Genomic DNA, 12,179 nt, shown 5'->3' with positions numbered 1-12,179 from the left:
CTTCGTGTCCCTCTGTCTGTAGACAAGATTCATTTGCAGTAATTCATTACAAGTCTATCTTGGTCTCTCTTTATATATATATATTAAAAAATAGATGCATAAGCTTAAATTGTCATGCATATCCCTTACAAACCTACAGTTATGAGTAGCATTTGATATTGGTATATTTTAGTGTGTGTGCTTTTTGTGTTATATCTCTCTTTTGCGTTTGGAGAACATACATGGAAATTCTGAAAATATGAGCAAAATTCCACTTCTGTATCAATTGCATTCACTTAAATAGTGCTTGCACAGAATGTCCAAGTCTCTCCCGAAAACTCAAATTTGTTTTTTGGTTTTGTTTTTTTGCATTAAAAATGCAGCTGTCTACAAAGATGTCACCATGTGTGGATTGAATATAAGTCCTTTTTTGTACAGTTGTACTATGTATTGGATGTGAAGTACTATCCTTCAAGTTCATGTTCCTACTGGGCATTTTTTACTAATTGGAGGGTAAAATAAAGTATCTTAAATTGTCTTCAAATTAAGAATAAATTGAAACTTTCTTCTTACATCCATCAGCATTTTCTGCTTACTGTCATTTATGAAATTTAAGGTCATTTAAAAGCCTGAATATCGCTACTTATGCCTTAAAGTTTTATTGTAACATCATCACTTTTTCATTGAACACAGACAAATGTTGGGACCCTCATTTTTTCTTGCTGCAGTTGTTTCTCACACTATTTTCCTTGTATCTCTACTTTTCATATCTGTCATCACTTTTCCTTGAATCTCATTTGATATTTTTTTCTGGTTTTTAAAAAGTATTGTTTCGTGCCCCTGCTGTAATCAGGTGCTACTGATGAAAGACTTATGTGCCATGTCATTATGTACGTAGGTCCTTTGTACCTGCTTGTGCTAATGGCCATTTGGATATGAAAAGAAACCTCCAGGAAACAACTCCTCTCCATGTAATTGTAGTTTTTAATGTGCCTGCGTTTAGATTTGTTTCACTTAATCTGCTGTTTGCTTTTTGTAATAAAAACAGCTTTAACTATCTTGAAACATGTTTAGATTACAGAAAAAAACCCTAAAACTAAGACATCACTGCTTTTGTGTCCATTTAAATGGCTTTCCCTGTGTGTTAAATGTAATTTTTATAACTGACTCTGGATTGCTACTCTCACCCAAGTTTGCTCTCAAATGCAAAGAATGGCAGATTTTCATTTGCTTACACTTTACTTTGTATAGCAAAGCTCACCTAACTTGTGAGCATCAGAGAGGGACTTCATTGTCTTTTGAATTGGATGTTGTGGTCCAAAAATGAAAAATTTTACTGAAAAAACTGTAAATTTTTGGAATACATGAGAATATTTCACTTGAAAGGGACATAAGTCCACAAACTCCAACTGACTGACCCATTTAGGGCTGACCACAAGTGAATTTGTTTGCCACAGTTAGTCTCTGAGGATGGGATGTAGCTGGTGGTGAAGACGAGAGGAGGGAGTGCACCTGGTGATGTATTGAGTGCCTGGTGGAATGAATATGGCCAAGTGTTGAGTGGGTGGCCAGACTGAGGGATGAAGTTTGTCATGTTTTCATCAAAAAGTGCTTTAAATATTTTTATTACACAGACTTAAAGTAAATGGAATAAATTTTCTGGGTGAATATCTTAGAAACTACTTATAATTTTTAAAATGCTGTTATAGAGAATCTGTTTTCACAAGGAATTGGCTCACATGGTTTCTTCATGCATTTGTAAGACTGAGTAAAAACTTACAAAACCTGCTGGCTGTCTCTTGAGATAAGTCTGTTTTTCCTTTGTTTTGTGTATGGTGAACAGACAGATCAGTGTGTTCTGTTTTGCAAGAGAATAATTTTAACTCAGTATTATACTTTTTTCAGTGTTTGTATATAATGGAAGTATATTCTGTGTATCTCTCTTTCATGTTTCTCTGATTTCTGCTGCTCAGGAATCAATAGACAATAATTGTGTGAGATAATTTACAAGCTGCGAAACTTCTCATGCCCTGCCATTTTAAAGTTAAATAGAAGCAATTTGTACACACAGCATTTCTGTCTTACGTGTAATAGTGAAATCACAATTGTGAAATTAGTTTTAATTAGAATAGATTTCAGTCTCTCCCAGTCACGTTACATGTGTCTGTAATCGCAGATTTAATTCCAAGCTGAGTTACAAGTTAATGTTCCCATCTTACAGGGAAATTATTTGGTGTTTGTTGTTAGTTTGGGGTTTTTTGTGAATGTTTTAATTGTAAACTGTTTACAAGGCTGTGTTTCACTGAAGAAATTAATATTCATTTTTCAGGGGCAGATTTCCTCAAAAAGATTTAGAGTCACTGTTTCCTGGGATGAGCGCTGATTTCACAAGTGAAAACTTTTCTGCTGCCTGGTACCTGATTGAGAATCATTCAACAACAAGGTTTGTTGCTGTCATATAAGTAATTGTTTTAAGTGCAAGTCACTGATGGTATTTCACTGATGGTATGCAGTAGATGTGTCAATGATGGTTTTCATTTACATCAAGTGGTCACAGTTGTTTCTGGTGTGTCTGCTTGGCCTGAAACTTGAATCAACCAGTTTGCTTAATCTGCTTCTGAGAAAGACCTTGTTTTTAACCAGACCTAATTTATGATGGTTTTTTGGTTTTTTTATCCCAAATGCCCAATATCAGATGGAAGCTGTCTTTCTTCAAACTGTAGGAATCAAGAAGTTAGTACAGTCTTGAGTGGAAACTCCAGGTGTTAAGTCATGAACAGAGACACAGGTTATGGACACTGAACAGATTAGTAAAATTGTTTGTATCAATTAGGTTGTAGTTAACGCTTTTGGAAAACGCTAAAGTAGGATCTTTGAGGTAAATCCCTTAAAATTTTGACAAGATTTTAATTTAGAAATACAGTTCATAGTATGTATTTACATGAATGTATTATGTAAATGTATTTTTGCATGTTTAACTGAATTCCAAAACTTTTATCTGCTATGTGTTCTCATAATACTGGAAACCATTTTTAATAGAGAAGATGAGCTTCTTTTCTTATTTTCAGCTAGATACTCTGATTGGTATTTTAAAGGGAAATATGAGTTTACAAATTGTTTTACTTTTGTTTTCTACTAGTAGAAAAAAGTATGTGTTGCTTCTTGGTTTTGGGGGTGGGAGGATTGGTTTTTAAAGCTCCAGAAACAGCCATTACTCTGCTTGGGAAATACTTAAATTTCCTCTCAAAATGGTGTTACTTTAAAGGGCCAGAACAGCAACAGAACATGATTACCTAATACACATATAATGACAGCATCTTTTGAAATCAAGTAACTAAGAGGAGTTATTCCAAATTAATTCTATCTGTGAGAATCTGATAACTTTGGGGATCTGATAACTTTGGGGATCAAGATTTTTAAAAAATTTAGGAGATAATAAAGGGATAAAGAGTAAACAGCTTTTGATGTAGGTCTTTGTAAAAAATTTTCTCTATGTTTGGCACTTGGACTGTTTCCACTTTGTTGCTCATCCATGTGGGCACCAGTGACACTGCCCAGAGGGAATGCAGAACAGATCACAAGTGATGGCAGACTGGGGACAACCGTGAAGAATGTGGGAGCCTAGGTATTCCCTTTGATTTATATGTGAAGCGAAAAGCTTTGGGTAATGGGGATGCATCCTATAGATTCACAGATGGCTGTACCCCTGGTTTCAAAAGCAGCACTTTTTTCTTCTGTAGCTGGGTCCATGACTAAACAAAAAAGACTGCTAGTGAGAAATTGAATTAATTTGAAAAAGTAGGATGGGAGAATGGGAGCATTTTTGCCAGCAGGTTTGCACTTTGTTGTCAAAAACTTCAAATTCAGGATATCAGGAGATAGTGATAACAGCCTGCAGTTTAATGAAGGGAACAGAATGCTACCTGTGGGTTTAGTGATGGCATTAAGAATGCTGCAGGTAATTAGAAAACTAGCTGGAAGTGTCTAACCTTAAATGCCTTTATACACTCATGTGCTCTCTGAGAAGCAAGTAAGAGACATGTGGAATTAGACAAACCTACTACTGGAATAAAGTGGGATAGCTCATGTTCCTAGTATTTGGGGATGGATAGCAAGAGGATACCTGAAGAAGATACTGAGGAAAAGAGAGGGACTTGACCTTCATGTGAAGAACAGCTGGAATAAATATATGGGCCCTGTTATGGAGCAGGATGGTTGAGATCTTCTTCAGGAGTCTGAAATGGATGACATTGCAGTGGCATGAGGAAGTGAACAAAATCCTCTTTAAGCAACTTAGGGAAGTTTCCAGAGAGCAGACCCTGATTTTTGTACAAGATTTTAATATCCTTCATATTTACAGGAGGGGCAGCAATCCCAGGAGGCTTGTGAGCAGCTCTGGGAATGATTTCTAACATAACTGCAGTGTGGGCCTTCAGGGGCACTACTCTTCTGAGTAGGATTCTTGCAGGCAAGGCAGGGGATGTGATAACCAGTGGCAGCCGTGGCTGTAGCAATTGTGAAATAGTTGAATTCAGGACTCAAAGGGATGTGGGGAAGGCACATAGGAGAGTACACACCTGGGATTGGAAAGCAATCCTAGAGAAGACAATCCAGTGTTCGTAAAAGTTGACTGTCTAGTGCAAATCACCTTCTGGGGTGTATCACCAGCAATGTGTTAGGTAAGATATGAGATTATTCTGCTTGGCATTGTTGAAGCTGCAGTGAAGTGCTCTGCCCAGCTATGACCGCTGCTGTAAGAAAGATGTGAGAGCTGAGCCACAAGCTCAGAAGAGGATAAATATTGGCGGCCATACAGCTTGAATGAGTTAGGTGCTTTTAGAAAAGAAAAACCATTTTTAACACTTTGTCTAGTATGAGCTTAAGTATTTCATTCTTCTGCTGAAAAAATTCCATCAATTTGTGTCTTTGCATGTCAACAGTTTCAAGTAATGATCTCCTCCATCCAATGGCATAAAAAGTGTTAATTTGTACTTTTAAATGAAAGCTGGAGTTTTTTGCATATTAACTCCATTTATATTGGTTTATAAAATCCAAATCTTAGTGTTGAAGGTCCTAGAGCAGTGTAAAACTCAACAGCGATCAACAGGCTCAAAGGGTAGGGTGAATCCAGTTATGTTTTGAATCTAACTATAAGTATCTCTTTAAATAAAGAAGAAGAAAAACTGTTTTGGTTACTTTTCTTTTTTTCCCAATTCAACATGTGTAGTCTTAAAAATTTTCTGGAATTGTATAAATATCATCCCATATAATTTGTGCTGTTTTTCTGGAAACAGAGCAGTGGTTTAGTTCTTGTCCTCTATATAACCCTAGCTATTGGAGATGGTAAATGTGTGGTGCACTGACATTTCAGTTAGCTTACATCTGTTTTTTCCTTGAAGGATATTCTTTTTAAGAAATCAGTATAACATCCTTTTTTACTGATTCTTTTAATCCTGGCAATATCCTGTTAAATAAAAATAAACTATTTTGACATGCTGTGAGATCATCAGGTAACATGAAACAGTGCTTAAAATGAGAACTATACAGATTTTCATTATTTTGAAAATGCTTCTGGTAAGTTCTTCACATATGCCCAAGTGGACCAATCCAGGTAATGAGTAATGTTATTTCTGTCCAGCAGATGGAAACAGAAAATTAGGCAAAATTTTGTGACATCATGAGTATAAAAAGAAAAGCACTTTTAAGTGCACCAGTGTGCTTTGTCTCCCAGCAGGTGGTGATAGCCTTTTCATTGTCTGGGCTGAAATTTGGTTTGTTCTCTTAATGTGCATTATTGTATACCAGCTCTTTTTAAAATGGGCAGAACATTGATGGAATTGTCTTATGTCTTAGTTTCCTACTTCCTTGATCCCTTTCCTCACAGAGGTGTAGTGCAGTTTTTTGTTTCCTTTTTTTTTGTATTAGTGAGATAGCTTTGGCTGGCAGCTAGAAAGAAAGATTTTAAGTATGAAAATCATGTGCTATATTTGAATTTCTGAGCTTGTTCATGGTGGTGTTTTTACAGTTAATCAAGTAATATAACTATGAGGTCATATTAATCATTATCAACCAAAAAAAATTATATACAATTAATGAAGATTTATTCACAACATAAGACTTCTCAATTAATTGCAGGTGCTTGCAAAAAATAAAGATGTGCAATCAAATGTAAACTGGCAAAAATGAAGAAATATTAGGAAAATCAGATAAAAAAGAAAGCTACCCCACACAACCATGATGAGTTGGCAAGTAATACTGCCCTATGAAGTGTCTTTCAAAAATATTTCAGCAGATTGCATATAAAACCATACCTTCATAAAGCAGGAATCTGTTTAGCTTTTCTTTTTTTGAACTAATATTGTATTCAGTTCTGAATTGTATGTCTAAACCAACACAAAAATATTGAAATATTGAATGAATTCAGAAACAAAAGTGAGAAAGAATTGTGAGTAAAGCTGCAGCATTAAACAAATGTCGTTTTCAAAGAGACTTGTAACATCTGTTGTTATACTGTGTACTATGTGTAGTGAATTCTACTGTCACCTATTTAATATAGTACAGTTAAGTCAGAGCAATGTTGCATGTTTAGAAGAAACATCTTGACCAGGTTGTTATTATGAAGAAAGCTCTTCCATCACAAGTGATAGGAGCCCTCCTGTTTAGGGTTGAAACTAAAATACTGAGATCTTTAGACTAAGAATCAACTCTCATTATTGAAATGTACACTCATTAGCAATTACTTTGCCCCTACTAACTGTTCTGAAAGTAAGTGACTTTATTTTCTGAGTAGTTTGTTCTGTTTATTTATTAGCTGACCTTATTGTTTAAATGTCTCTGAGGTTTTCTTGTTTGTTTTCAGTTTTGATCAGCTCAAAACAGCTGTTGTGAATTTGAAGAAACAAGCCAATAAGAAAAATGAAGGGAGTCTAGCTTATGTCAAAGGAGGTCTCAGCACATTTTTTGAAGCACAAGATGCTCTGTCAGGTAAAGATGCTTTGCACTTACTAAGTACAGTATAAAGGAAAATATGTGCATATGTGTTTGAATTTAATACTAAAAACACTGTTTCTCTTCACAGTCTGTACTAAAACTGTATAATGAGCCCAAAATCTGTGCTGTGTTGGTCACAAGCTAGAACTGACTAGCTGATTGATGTGATTTATTTGCAAAAGATGTCACCAACTGTATCTTACATTGAAGGTGTTTGGTCAAATTGCTTAGCACACAAGTGCAAAAAGAGAAGTGTTAAACTGGAGTTAATATTAAGATGGCTTGCAAACTGTAGCAACAGAAAAGATTTGATTTTATGATGCCTTTTTCAACAATGAGATGCTAATATTTATATAAATATCCTGACACTTGTTACTTTGGGAAATCAGAGCCTTTCTGTTCTGCTTGCCATTGGCAGAATGCAGCACACTAGTGAGATTATCACAGTTGCCATTTATATGTACATATGTTTAACTGTACAGAGACACACACAGACATACTCTTAAAGCATCAAATGTCTCGCAGGTCAAACCTCATTGTGGGCTACTGTAGTCCTGTCTAGTGAGGCTCTGGTCTGGGTGAGAGAGCAACAGTGCCCAGGAAACCATCCCCAATAGGTTTGGCATTTACCACCGTGCTGATTATCCATCCTGGTCATTGACCCCTTTGGCCAAAATCTTAACAAGGTTCAATAACAAAAGTATTGAAGAATTTAGCAGAAAATCTGAAGAATGTGGTGGTACTTATAGGAAAAGACTCTAAGAAGAACCATTAGTTGGCATTGTTTCACCACTTAAAGCTGAGTTTTCATTAAATGCTAGGAAAAATAATAGGCTTTCCTTGTAATTCTTACACATCTTGAAAATACTGAAATTCTGGGTTTTTTTCTTAAGTTGTCTCAAACATAATCCCAAATAAATATTGAACTGTGGCTTGTTTTTCACAACCAAATCTGCTTTGCTTATGGAATATCACATATGCTGAAAGACTGAGGGTTCTGTTTTCAAGAAATTGCTACTGTGGAGAAAAAATAGTGGTAACTTATAAGATTATTTTTGGGTGAGCAAATACTAGTAGGATTTGAAGAAAGATAAGGCAAATGGTAAATGTTGTGAGGTTTTAGAAAAGCTGAGCACAACTGAGTAATTTTCTTTTGTTCCACCTCTTAGTAGCATTTTGCCTTTGGAGACTGATTTTTTGATATATTACTACAACAAGCAAGTAGTAATGTGAGAAATATTAACAAAATAATGGTAGGGAAAGCAACCTCATTTATTTCATTAGCTACTATAGTCTCAATTTTAAAAAAATTACAAGGTGTAATATTGTTTTGTGTCTTTTACCTTTATCAGTGTTATTTTTACCTAAAATCAGGGTTTATCAGTGCAGTCCTTTAGCTAAATTATGAACTTAAACATGGATGACTCAAGTGGTTCTCGATGTCACTTTTTGTCTGTGACCATACCAATATGGCTTGGCTTTGTCTTGCCCTCAGTAATCTCCCCTAAGTGCTCAAAAGGAAGCAGACTTTCAGCTTATACAGTGAATTAAAGTGGTAACATGAAAGAATGGCCTTGATGCTGTTGATGAACACTTAATGAGGATGCAGTATGGGTCACAGCTGCCTTCTCTAGCATTTTAATGCACATTTGTCTGTTGAAATGTCATCCTAAGTACACATGCAGAAGGGTTTTTGCTTCTTTTCAGTCAATAAACTCACTCTTATTGCATATGAATTTCAGTTTTTAATGCAGAACTACGTATTTGCCTGTTCTTCCTGATGCAGGATATTTTTAGAAGAGCATAGCTGGAAAAATTGCATAACTTTGTAAGACTTGAGCTTGTGATAGGTACAATCAGCTGTTCAGCTGGATGTTGCTTCCAGTAGCAAGAAGAAAAAAAGAACTTCTTTGGTGCCATCATCCAGCCCTAGTGCCCAATGTCAAAGCTTTCTCCAGAACATTTGATCACTGTAGTTTTCTCAAATGAAAGATGCTGAGAATTAAGAGTAAGCATTATTAGCATTGTTCTAGAGAAACAGCTCAGATGCAGATTTTAAAGAATCAACAACAACAAACCACCGAACAAAAACCCCCAAGCAAACAAAGCCCCCATTAATTGTTCATTATGCAGTTATCAAATTCAAGCTTTTAAACAAAAGAACAATACATTAAAAATATAATCTGGCTGGACAGTGATTGTGCAAGATGATGTGATGGCACTTTTTTGCCCTTACACACCTAAGGGTGAATTTTTATGTCTTATTTTCTCCTTTAAAAAGTGCAACTAGATTTTGTATGGATTTCACAAAGCTGAAGTGAGTAGTAGTTTAGATTTGAAAGCTGAACAATTGTTTCAGCACAGACTCTTAGGGACATAGCCATTGTTCTGCAAACTTTTGTTATTTGATGCTGAACATACAACTGTCACAGATGAAAAGTGACTTAAGGGAATACATTTTGTCTGTCTTCCAATATGATTTAAATTTTCTGAGCTAGTTCATTTTGGTTTAGATATTTTTTAACTCTCTTGCTTTAGGAAGATTTCTAAAATCTAATTTATTTTCTAAAGATACGTTTTTTTGAGAGCAAAAATTTAGAGTCTCAATATTACCCTTCATATATCTTAGAACACATCTTCTAACCCCAGTGGTTATGCTTCATAAACTGCAGGTCTGTTGCACTGTAGTTATAGAACAGAGCTACTTGTGAGCAGTTATTTCTCTTACATCTCCCAAAATTAGTACAGGATAACTTTTCATAGGAGGATCACATTAGGAGGTATAACACTTGCTTCTCCAGTTACTTCATACTCCTCTACACCTTTTATACATGCTTTTTAAAAACTCATATACATTTAACAGTGTTTGTTGCAAGTGTATATTTATCTTGATTAAGGAAACCCGAAATTGCTGATTATTGTGCAGCTTTTTTCATGAGTTAGGATGAGTAAATTCTGTCTGATCTTAAGTGTACTATCAGACTCTATTACACATTTAAATGACTATTAATATTTTCATAAATAAGCAATGGAAAGCATAAAAAACAGTTTTTAGATGTTTATTGTATTTTGTGATTTAGAAGCTGTTTGCTAACAAAATAAGAGCTCAAATAGACCAGAACCCATCCTTGTTTGGTTTAATTTCTGGGAAAATAGAATAACCTTATCAGATCCCCATGTCTCTCTGCCTGTTAGCTTGGCTGGCAGTTTGACAGTGACTCTGCAGAGGAGATGTTCAACAGGAAGTTTGTTTCGTCAGCTGAAGGGAGCTGTAAACTGAACTGAGGAGAGCAGGGTTTATCTCAACTTGACCTACTTGTCAGTGTCAGGGAGTTCAGCTGGTTCATTTCCTGTAACTCTAATTGCAGCCTAGAAAGTAGCATTTCTAAAAGGGTGCCTGTTTAAGTGTTTTTAGTTAAGACGTATTTTACCATCATGAGCAAATCAAGTCCCACATAGAAGTTGTTAGGAAAGTTAGCAAATTAATTTTCTTTCAGTATATTTTTTTCTGAAATACTCTTTGCAATGAACCTAAGGCTGCAGTTTCTTCTTATTTAAATTATAGGAAAAAAATAGTGAAATGACTACTTCAGTCACTCACTTATACAAAAACATGTAAGTACGACGTCTCTATTGGCAGGTAAAGAAGATGCTGTAATGTCTTTAAAACACAGATATCATGAGCAAATTTGAGGTTTAGATTTGGCTCTCTAGTTTGCCATGGCAACAGTTTTTTTGCAATTACAACTACAAACACATTTTTTGTGATTTTCAGAAAGAAGTCTGTACAAAAGAAGTGCTGCTGACTATTTGAGCACTGTTCCTTTTGTCCCTTTCTTACTCCTGTTCAGATGCATGGCCTGTGGGAATACTGGCATGATAGGGACCTTGGACTATAGTTGGCCTTTTGTCTTCTACCTGTATTAGTACATAAGCTAGGATGGTATGGCTGAAATGATCCTAATCTGGCCAATGCCTGCTTCTTTTATTTGGTTTTGGTTTTGTTTTTTTTTCTGTAGACTATTTTTACAGTTCATTCCCTAAGGCTTATTCTAGTATGAGCATGTTAGTAATCCAGGGTTGGAGTCAGGCTGTGCTGCTGCTATTATGTCTGTTAAATTCATTTTCTCCTAAAGTAAAACAAAAAAAATCACCTGAGCTATATTCAATTCTGAGTCAGATTGGAAAATTGAGAAGCTAAAAACTGATGCTAGTCTGTCTTAAATGTGTCCCTTCGCTTCAAACTTTTGAGGAATTTTGTTATATTTAAATTTAAAGAGATTATATAGAGCAAATTTTTCATTAGTGATTCTGTTTGCAAACTAGATTGATGATTAATTTTGAAATTATTTTCTTTTTCCCAATTTAAAAAAGCCATGCAGGCTAGTGCATGATTGGTTTTGCTTGGTAACATGGGATTGGGATGATATACCAGGTTTTGCTGTTGTCACATTGCTGTTTTGTAGCAAATCTAATTCACACTTTTCCTTTCCTTTACTGTCATGTATATTTTTTCAAAGAGTATGGATTTTTGGTAATCTGAGTAAATCAAATTCAAATATATGATTGCTACCTAAATGTTGTACAGGTGACTTGAAATGTCTGGAATAGTTGTGTTTCTACTTCTCTGTGTGATGTGTGTCTATTAATGTTATCCTCCTCCTCCTACTTCAAGTATAGAATATTGATAGAATATTGTCTTTGCAGGGTAAGAACATTCTGCTGTTACAGCTAGTGATTTCAAAGATGACCATTTTTAGAGCATAAGAAAGAATAGGGCCATGGAAACAAGCTGGCAAAAAAATGATGCTGCATGTATCAGATACATATCTGAGAGCATACCAGTCACTTCAGAGGCAGTTCCCCTGCATGTGTGTGCCCCATAGCAGGTGAAAATTACATTATTTCAAGTTAAGAATTATGATCATGCCTCCATGTAGTATCATGAAGCAATAACTGAAATGGTCTCTGCTCACTGTCCAGCTTTCCAAGTGGGTCCTCCTATCTGAATACTTGAATCATCTTTGTGCTACCCTTACAGAGAAAAGCTGAATGAGAAGGATAAGTACTGTCATTGCTTCATATTTTTCCTTACATTTATAGACCTTCTCAGTATTCAAACTAAAAAAACAGATGTGCTAAATTAGGCATTCTAAAAATAGCCACGCTAAATTAAACTTAATTTAATTTTGCTTGTTGAAAACTTGTGT

At 35.3% G+C, this 12,179-nt stretch overlaps 1 protein-coding gene across 1 annotated transcript in view; it reads left to right on the top strand.

Moving 5' to 3' along the window:
* The window catches only part of EXOC2 (exocyst complex component 2), a 125,383-nt gene that overhangs the window by 28,053 nt on the left and 85,151 nt on the right, over positions 1 to 12,179 (top strand). The window contains exons 5-6 of the mRNA XM_058802689.1: positions 2,309 to 2,422; positions 6,839 to 6,963. Coding sequence (XP_058658672.1) covers positions 2,309 to 2,422; positions 6,839 to 6,963 — 239 coding nt within the window. The remainder of the gene's footprint in view (positions 1 to 2,308; positions 2,423 to 6,838; positions 6,964 to 12,179) is intronic.

The sequence above is a fragment of the Ammospiza caudacuta genome, chromosome 1 (genome assembly GCF_027887145.1).
Source record: "Ammospiza caudacuta isolate bAmmCau1 chromosome 1, bAmmCau1.pri, whole genome shotgun sequence".
In the NCBI taxonomy this organism is placed as follows: Eukaryota; Metazoa; Chordata; class Aves; order Passeriformes; family Passerellidae; genus Ammospiza; species Ammospiza caudacuta.
This window is presented reverse-complemented; position numbering and strand designations above follow the sequence as displayed.